General features: G+C 56.9%; 2 protein-coding genes across 2 annotated transcripts in view; one reads left to right on the forward strand and one right to left on the reverse strand.

Moving 5' to 3' along the window:
• Nucleotides 1-5,551: 5,551 nt before the first annotated feature.
• VPREB1 (pre-B lymphocyte 1) lies at nucleotides 5,552-6,113 on the reverse strand. The gene is made up of 2 exons (XM_010852191.1): nucleotides 6,048-6,113; nucleotides 5,552-5,964 (listed from the first exon to the last, which is right to left on the reverse strand). Exons 1-2 carry the CDS (start codon nucleotides 6,091-6,093, stop codon nucleotides 5,552-5,554), a joined length of 459 nt encoding a protein of 152 aa, XP_010850493.1. The 5' UTR covers nucleotides 6,094-6,113.
• Nucleotides 6,114-8,832: 2,719 nt separating this feature from the next.
• TOP3B (topoisomerase (DNA) III beta) overlaps nucleotides 8,833-8,964 on the forward strand; it is a 15,464-nt gene continuing 15,332 nt past the window's right edge. The window contains exon 1 of the mRNA XM_010852177.1: nucleotides 8,833-8,890. The gene's annotated coding sequence lies outside the window, so the exon portion shown is untranslated. The remainder of the gene's footprint in view (nucleotides 8,891-8,964) is intronic.

The raw sequence follows: 8,964 nt of genomic DNA on the forward strand, positions 1-8,964 counted from the left end.
CACACAGACACACACGCAGACACACACGCAGACACACACGCAGACACACACACACACGCAGAGACACACGCAGACACACGCACACAGGACCTTGTATGAGTGGACTCACACAGAATCCATCCAGCAGAGCGCTGTGTGAGCTGAGCAGCGCCCCACCCGCAGCGCGGATAGATGGCTGCTGTTATTACACGCATTACTGTCATTCCTGCAGCTGGCCCATCGGGTGTGCCTTGGGGAGAACCATCAGCCATCAAGAGATGAATGCAGCCCTGATGCCATCAACTGCCACTTTTCAAAGTTTGCATCATGGAGATTGTAGAACCAACGCAGTCGGGAGCAGCCAGCACCCTGCAACAGCGAGGCCGTGCGGGGCAGGCGGGGCCAGGGAGCGCCTGCACTCAGGGCGGGCGGCGGGGTCGTGGGGTCCTGCCTCGGTCAGCCTAATGCATCAGTACGCTCTGGATGGTGACGGGAAATGGATTTCTTACAGGAGGTTTTGACAGGAGAACCTTTGGAGAATGTGGTTCTGATCCAGTGTTTGTAGGAGACGAAGCTCGTTGTCCCATCCACGCTTGCGCATCAAGTTCATGTTTGAAACTACTCTCTGCTTCAGGTCCCGATGGTTTGCCCATCGCCCTGACACTCTCCCCAGGGGCCCCCAAAGTGAATTTCGTGAAAGCCACATGCCCTCGTGGTCAGGCCTCCCCAGACATTTTGTCGGCACCTGCCCAGTGCAGTCACGGGATGCTGTGGCAGATAGACTGACTCCCCCAGGTAACCGGGAGTTCATGAAGGGGAGGTCAGGTCCACGGACCACGTGACTTCGCTTGGATCCCCGTGTTCCACACGCACTGACCAGGCGTCTGCGAGGGCCTGATACTGAATCGTGAGACCTCACAGTTCTTGGGTGGATGGGCCAGGCCCTGAACAGTGATGGGGTGGGGTCACCCTGACAGCCGCCATGCAGTGTGGGGGAGCCCCTGGGGGCCCCGACCCAGTCCAGCTTCTCCCCACTGTGGTGCCTGGCTCACTCCAGCTGGAACCTAAGCTCCTTGCACTTTGGGGGCTGGGTCTCCCCCGGGGTCCCAGGCGGAAGCTGGTCCCTCCCAGCCCCCAGGCAGGTGTGACACTCCCCCACTGCCCAGGGAAGTGGTGGTTCCCCCGGGGACAGCCCTAGGTCTTGGGGACAAGAAGGGGCTGTCCATCAATTCAGGGACCCCCAGCTACACCCGCCCCGCCCCGTGGCCTGTGCCTGGCTGCTGCTGCACACCACGTATCCTGCCGTGGCCATGGTCAGAAGTCCGCATCTGGCTGGACCCCAGGGACCCTGGAGGGGTGAGTGACTGAGAAGCATCTTCAGAGCATCAGCTGCTGGACCACACGTGCAGCTTAAGTGGAAGTGTCCTAACAAGGGAGGCTGAGGCGGACGACAGGGGTGCCAGATGAGCTCCTCCTCGCGCGTGGAGCTGCCGGGAACCTGTGAAGATGCGGGTTCAGACTCAGCAGGTCTACGGCGGCCTGGACACGTGGCATTTTTCACAAGCCCCCAGGTGACGCTGGGCGCTGCCAGCCTGTGGGTGCCCGCACTGCGCCCTGCTGGTGCTTCCCCAGGACAGCTCTGTGGTCCGTGGACATGATGCTGAACTCAAGCTGCTGCGTCTCTGGGCCTCTGGGTCGAGGACGTGCTGACGAGACGCCGGGAAGGACAGGAGGTGTCTGATCTGAGGGACTATTCCAGACCGCCCCCAGTTGGACGGCAGTCACTGGGAGTGGAGGGGTCAAGGTCGGCCCGTAAGGACCACCACCCTCCCAGCCCCACTTGCCTCTCTGCGGTCCATGCAGAGTCCAGCGGAGGAGAACCTGTCATGACTTCCAGCCCGGGCACCACTGTGCCTTGAGGGTGGCAAACAGAGCTTTAACTTTGTTTTTTAATGGCTTTCTTTCTTTTTCACTTTTGAGTGAGTGGTGTAAGGTGGGTTGTGTTTTCCTGAATTTCTCCTTAATTTTTCTTCCGCTGCCCGAATTTGTGTCCGACTCTGCGGCCCCAGGGACTGTAGCCTAACAGGCTCCTGTGTCCGTGGGATTCTCCAGGCACAAACACTGGAGCGGGTTGCCATTTCCTTCTCCAGGGCATCTTATCAAGCTAGGGATTGAACCCAGGTCTCTTGCATTGTAGGAAGATTCTTTACCATCCGAGCCACTAGATATGTACACACACATATATATGTGTATATAACGGAATATTGCTCCGCCATGAAAAAGAATAAACTAATGCCATTCACAGCAACGCAGACGGACCGTCACGCTGAAGTAACTCAGACAGACAAATACCATACTCCATCACTTCTACGTGGACTCGAGAAAAAGTGTACTGACGGGTTTGTATACATAACAAAAACAGACTCACAGGCCTGAGAGCAGACCCATGGCTGCCACAGGGGAAATGTGACGGGGAAATGTGACTTCTCGTTGAGAGTTTGGTGTTGACACATGCACATGGTTGTATATAGATGATTAATGGGGACCTACTGTATACGAAGCACAGAGAACTGCGCTCACTATTCTGTAAGAACCTAACTGGGACAGGAACTCGGAGAATGGACACGTGTGTGACTGAAGCTTTCGGCTGTACACCCGAAGCTGACCCAACACTGCGAGTCAGTTACACTCCAAAATAAATTAAAAATTAAATTAATAATAAAAGAGGTGAATGGCAAAACTAAAAATAAAGGAAAACCAACAATAGTGAAGATCCACACACCAACTCTTTATTTAAAAAAATCATCATCTTTTAGAGAACCAGCTGAAGTGAAGGTGACTTGGCCCAAATGTTTTAAAGACAAAACTGAATGAGCTGTTTACGACGCACCACCGTGTCTCTGGTTAGGCACCGACTTGAAAGGCCTTCTGCTGCCCTAAGACAGAAAAACTTCCCACAATCGCAGTGGATTTAAACACCTCAGTATCTTATACCCATGAGCTCATGATGGTGCTAACAAGGTGGGGGATGCTGGTACACTGACTTGGGATTTTCGATGACTGGTAAATAGAGGGGGAAGATCAGACATTTATCCTGCCTTTACTATAGGAAAGTCCCTGGGGCACCTCAATCATTGATGAGGGGACGTGTCCCTCCTAGTTTTGCTGGAATGAAAATGTCCTCATTTCACATCCTGTCGTGAACTGCGTGCACGTCACAAAAAGGCGGTGTAGAATGAGACGCCAGCCAGGCCCCTCCCTGCGCCGGAGGGCCTCTGAATGTTAACCCCACCCGGCCTCTTTGAGTGGGGTCACCTGCCCCAGCTCGAGGTGCCAAACCCCCGTCACAACCGCACGGCCTCGATGTGCACGCAGAGCCCTTGCACTTCACACGGGCCTCGGTGTGCACGAAGAGCCCTTGTGCTTCACTGCGTCTGATAGGTAGGCTCCTTCCCACCAGACCCCTGGATCCTCTCAGATCCCCTCCCCCGCGCCTCGATGTCCAACTCGGGCCAGGATGTCTGGGCCCTGGCCTTCAGTGCCACTGGTGGCGTGTCCCAGCTGGCTGGGTTCTGCATTTCTGGGTCGGACTTGGGAGCAGGATGATGGAGAAGCCGACAGGACTCCCTGCTCTCTGGGTTTCTTACTGTGACTCTGAATATCAGAATCACAGAGGATGGAAGCAAGAGAAGGGCTGGTTACAAGCAAGAGACAGAGCTCTTCGCGGACCACCTCGCTGGCCTCTGGAAACCGGGGCCTGGAGGTCCGTGACCAGAGGCAAAGGTCGGATGCAGGAAGAACTCAGTGCATTTCAGAGAGCGGAAGCCCAGTCAGTTCAGTCGCTCAGTCATGTCCAACTCTTGTGACCCCATGGACTGCAGCACACCAGGCTTCCCTGTCCATCACCAACTCCCAAAGCTTGTTCAAACTCATGTTCATCCAGTCAGTGAGGCCATCCAGCCATCTCATCCTCTGTCATCCCCTTCTCCTCCCGCCTTCAATCTTTCCCGGCCAAAGTATTGGAGCTTCAGCTTCAGCATCAGTCCTTCCCATGAATATTCAGGGATGATTTCCTTTAGGATGGACTGGTTGGATCTCCTTGCAGTCCAAGGGACTCTCAAGAGTTTTCTCCAACACCACAGTTCAAAGGTCTGATGCAGGAAGCAAAGCACTCAGGGGCAAAGGTCTGACGTGGGAAGAACTCAGTGCATTTCAGACAGTGGAAGCCCAGAGGAGGCTGGAAAGAGGCCTGAGCTGAGATAAATGGTTTTACAGGAAACTCAGGACACACACACACACACACACACACACAGGGAAGGGCTGCCCCTGAGGGTCTTTTCAGTCTTGAGAAATGGACATTCTCAGTCCAGTTTGGAGTCAGGGGAGATGGTTCACCTGGCACCTCTCTGAATGGGAGACATGTCCACATGTGGTGTGGACGTGGATGTACAGGGTCCCTCTCTGCAGGGCACACGCGGACCCCGCACCTCGGGGCTCAGGGTGCAGATATGGGCCAGAGTAGCAGGACCCCACCGTTTCCCTTCACCCAACAAACCCACTGGTGAGGCCACATCCCTGCCCGTGCGGTCTTCTGGGGTCCTGAGGGGTTCGTACCCCGGAGTCCACAGGCACCGGCCTTGCTCACCCCACCGAGTGTGGTCTGGCTGCAACCTGGAGGCAGGAACGGGTGTTTCTCCAGAGCAGGGTCAGCAGAGCACGGCCCAAGCGCCACCACCAGCCCGGCCCTGTCTTGCTTCTGTAAAAGTTTAACAGGAAGCAGTCACACCTGTACGTTCAGAGGGTCTGTGGCTGCTTCTGAGCTCTCAGGACAGAATTAAGAAGTTGCCACAAAGATCGTATGGCCCAGAAAACCAAAACTAGTTACTATCTGTGCCTTTTACAAAGAACACTTCCTCTCACCTGGCTCAGGGTGTCTCAGTTGGGGCGATTTTGCCACCTTGGGGACCTTTGGCAATGTCTGGGGACGCCTGTGGTTGTCATAACTATGGGCGGGAGGCCGTTTTGGTGGGGTGGAGGCCAGGGATGCCGCTGGACCCCCTGGAGTGCACAGGCCAGCCCCCCATGGCACAGAACCGTCTGGCCCAGCGGGGGACCGAGTCCACACCCATCCCTGGGCATCGCTCTCCTCCCCAGAGGGCCAGCAAAGGTGTTTTCTAAACTGCTTACTCCATGCCCACAATCAGGTACAACAGCAGGTTCTGTCCTTGGCAGGGGCACCTCCAAGGGGCCATGTCAGCCCCCTGTCCCGGAAGACCCACAGCCCAGGGGCTCCGGCCAAGCAGACCATGGCCAGCCAGTCTCCTGGGACCTTCACCCTGGCTGGTTCTCAGGTGCGTTCCACTCATTCTGACTGTTCACAAAGCATCCTGGGCCTCCTCCCAACCAATTCAGACCACTCGGCAGAACAACTTCCCAAGATGCAAGCAGTTTTAATCCCCAAATCCAGCCTCCAAGGGGGTTCACAGGAGTGTCTTCTGGCCCTGGGCAGCCCACCGCCCAGCCTCCTCGTCCACACCCCCACCCCACCCCAGAGGGATGCGGCCTCCGGCCTTTAATGCAAGGGGAGTGTGGCCCGGGGGCCCGGGGAGCCCAGGGTGGCCAGCTCCCTTTCTGCCCTCTCTCTCTGTATCTTCCGCCTCCGCCCCATGACCGGGGTCCCCACAGCACAGAAATAGACAGCCTCGTCCTCGGCTTGCAGCTCAGCGATGCTCAAATACCCGGTGTTCTTGGCCAGGTCTTTGGAGCCGGAGAAGCGAGGGGGGACCTTGTGGCCCTGCCTCTTGTCGGAGGGGGAGAAATATCTCAGCAGGAATCTCGGGCGGTGGCCGGGCCTCTGCTGGTACCAGTAGATGCTGTGAAGGTTGACGTCGTGGTCGCTGCTCAGGGTGCAGGCCAGGCGGACGGTGGCTCCCAGGAACGAGGCGACGGAAGGCGGCTGACTCAGCACGGGCTGCGGGCTGCATCCTGGGGACACAGAGGCGTGTGGGCACCGGGGCAGAGCAGGGTGCGGGAAGGGCAAGGGAGCCGCCAGCTCCGGGGCTTCTCACCTGTGCAGTGGAGCAGGAGCCCCAGGAGGACGGGGGCCCAGGACATGGTGCGGCGGAGCAGAGTTCTGCCACCAGGGTCCTCGTGGAACAGGGCCAGTCCCCTCCTCCGCCCTCCTTGCCACCTCCCAGGGGTGGGGCCTTGGCACCCCTGGCTCCCGGTGGTCATCCCAAACTTCCCTGGGTTTGCGATGCCGGTTGGGGGGAACGGCCGCGTGCTGGCTTTTGTGGCTCCTGCCTTAACCCAGGGGAAGTGTTTAGGGAGGAAGCACCTGCCCGGGGCTCACAGCCCAGTGCCCAGGAGGCCAGGATGGAGTCCCCAAGGGGGTGACCTCCGCATCCCCCAAAGGAAGCTGAGCCCCACAGACTGAGGTTCTTGTGCACACTTCTGTGTGTGGTGAACCGGGAAGAGAGGACAGGTCCTCATGGTGGGAAACACCTGCTGGGTGCTGCAGAAGGTGTAGGGGCCCTGGGTGAGGGTCTGCTCTATCCCCTCGCATGCCCCTAACGTGCCCCTAACGCCCCCTCCAGACTCAGCCCCTGTCCCCCTGGAGTGAACCCGGAGTGACTAGCAGCTCCTGAAAAGGAACCATCTGGGCGGGCTTTCAGGAGGGGGCAGAGGTGGCCTTACCTCCTTCAGCCCTGCCCCAGGCCTCTGCCCCTCGTCCTCATGGGGGTCTCCCCAGGGAGCGGGGGAGGAGGCATCTGTGAGCTTGGTGGTCCTGGGGGCCCAGTCCTGCCCCTGGGTCCTTAGGTCCATAAATGAGATGCTGTGCGCGGACCACGGTGTGTATAGTAAAGAATCAGCTGCTCCTCGTCCCTGGTTCCTGGGAGGCAGCCTCTAAATACAGCGCTTGTTTTTCGGGGGGCCCCTGAAGTTATACCAATGGGTGATTTGCGAAGGATGCTGGCCGTGAGGAAAGCCCCACCCAGCAATGGGAAGATGGGAGCTTTGAGCTGAGCTCCCAGGACGGGGAGAGGGGCTAGAGACAGAGTCCAATCACAGAGCCAGTGGTCCCCAGAACTGTCCTGAGTAATGAAACCCCAGTGGACACCGAGGCTCAGGGGAGCCTCCCAGACTGCTGGACTGTGGACATGCAGGAGGGAGAGGCAGCCTGAGGACACAGCAGCCCACCTCTGGGACCCCCATGCCCTGGTGCAGCTCTCCGTTGACTGCTCCTGGTCTGTAGCCTTTACAACAAACCTGGAATCGTGAGGATGGAGCTTTCTTCAGTTCTGTGAGGCTTTCTACCAGTCATCCAGCCTGAGGGGGTTTGGGGAACACCCCCCCAAACTTGTGGCCATTTGGTCAGAAATATAGGTGGCCTGCAGATAGCTGAGTTTGCAGCTGGTGTTTGAAATGAGGGATGGGTTTTTTTGGGGTGGGGTTGTGTCCTGAATTTGCGCAAGTCCCCCTAACTCCACGTAGCCGGGGCCAGAATCACATTGCAGGACTCCTTTCGTGATCCAGTGGTTAAGAACTCGCCTGCCAGCACAGGGGACATGGGTTCGGTCCCTGGCGTGTGAAGGTTCCACACGCCCTGGGGCTGTTGTAGCCACGGGAAACAAACTCACTCAGAAGGACAATGCAAATAGTGGAGTGCAGTTTATTACACCGGCGGGCCCAAGGCAGACTCTCCTCTTAGCCAAGGACCCCGACCAGTTTTTGTGAAAACCTTATATACCCTAAGTGTATAAGGTTCCCTGAAACTAGTCTGAACAAAGGAAAAAGAAAGATACAGTCAAGGTTAACCCGTGATCATGCGCCTTATGGAGAAGGAAATGGCAACCCATTCCAGTGCTCTTGCCTGGAGAATCCCAGGGACGGGGGAGCCTGGTGGGCTGCCGTCTACGGGGTCGCACAGAGTCGGACACGACTGAAGCGACTTAGCAGCAGCAGCAGCATGTGCCTTAAGCCTAGGTAGTTAACAGTGGACAATTATCAATGGGCCTGGGGCCATACCCCAATAAGCAGAATAGAATGTATGACTCTATTCCATTACACAGATAATTAGGGTATTCTTTTAGGCATGGAGAGCTCTGGGGCTCTTCCTTCGGGGGGGCCTGGTTTCCCAGTTGGTCTGTCGTTTCCATAGATACTGGGCATACAGAAAGTCCACAGTCTGGCCCAAGATGGAGTCCTGCTTTCAAGATAGAGCCTGTTCTGTTTCCTCCTTCAGGGCAACTAAAGCGGGTCACCACAGCTGCTGCGCTGTGACCAGAGCCCGCGCTCCGCACAGGCCGCTGCGACGAGCAGCCTGCGCAAGGCAGTGAAGAGGAGCACCCCCTCCCCCAGCAACTGGAGAAGCCCCTGCACAGCAAAGACAGCACAACGAGAAATAAATAAAATTTAAACATTCTCCTTAAAGAAAGATATTAAAATAAAGCCACGGAAATTATTTTAAATCTCCTATAAACCCATTACTCTGACACAAAAGGTTATTTTTATTTTCCAATCTATTTTCCAGATAGGTTTTACATTAGCTCATCCACGCATTCCACAACGTTTATAGCATTCAAAGAAGCCTGCGATACACACATCGGTAGTTTTTAGTTTATTAACCGTAGATACGTCTTCATGCTTATCATCCAGTCTTCCTCTTTGTAGGCAATTGTCATTATTGCCTCCCCGCGGCGGGGGAAGAGTGAGATGGAAGGTTTTGGGGGGGAACCATGTGACCCCACGTGCTAGGGCCGACTGGAAGATCCGCCCCGGAACTCTCGAGCCTCGGAACCCACAAGTGCGGGCGTGAGGCGCCGGAGGGCAGAGGAGTGGAACACGCTGTCCGCGGACGGACCCGGAAGCACATGGCGGCGAGCCTCCAGGAGCGGGAGGCGGAACGCAGGTGAGCGGCGGGGCGCGGGTCCAGCCCCGCGGCTGGGCGTCGGTCCCGGGCCGGCTCGGCAGTCTCGGTGCCTC

This window comes from Bison bison, unplaced genomic scaffold, assembly GCF_000754665.1.
Source record: "Bison bison bison isolate TAMUID 2011002044 unplaced genomic scaffold, Bison_UMD1.0 scf7180017851930, whole genome shotgun sequence".
NCBI classification, from domain to species: domain Eukaryota; kingdom Metazoa; phylum Chordata; class Mammalia; order Artiodactyla; family Bovidae; genus Bison; species Bison bison.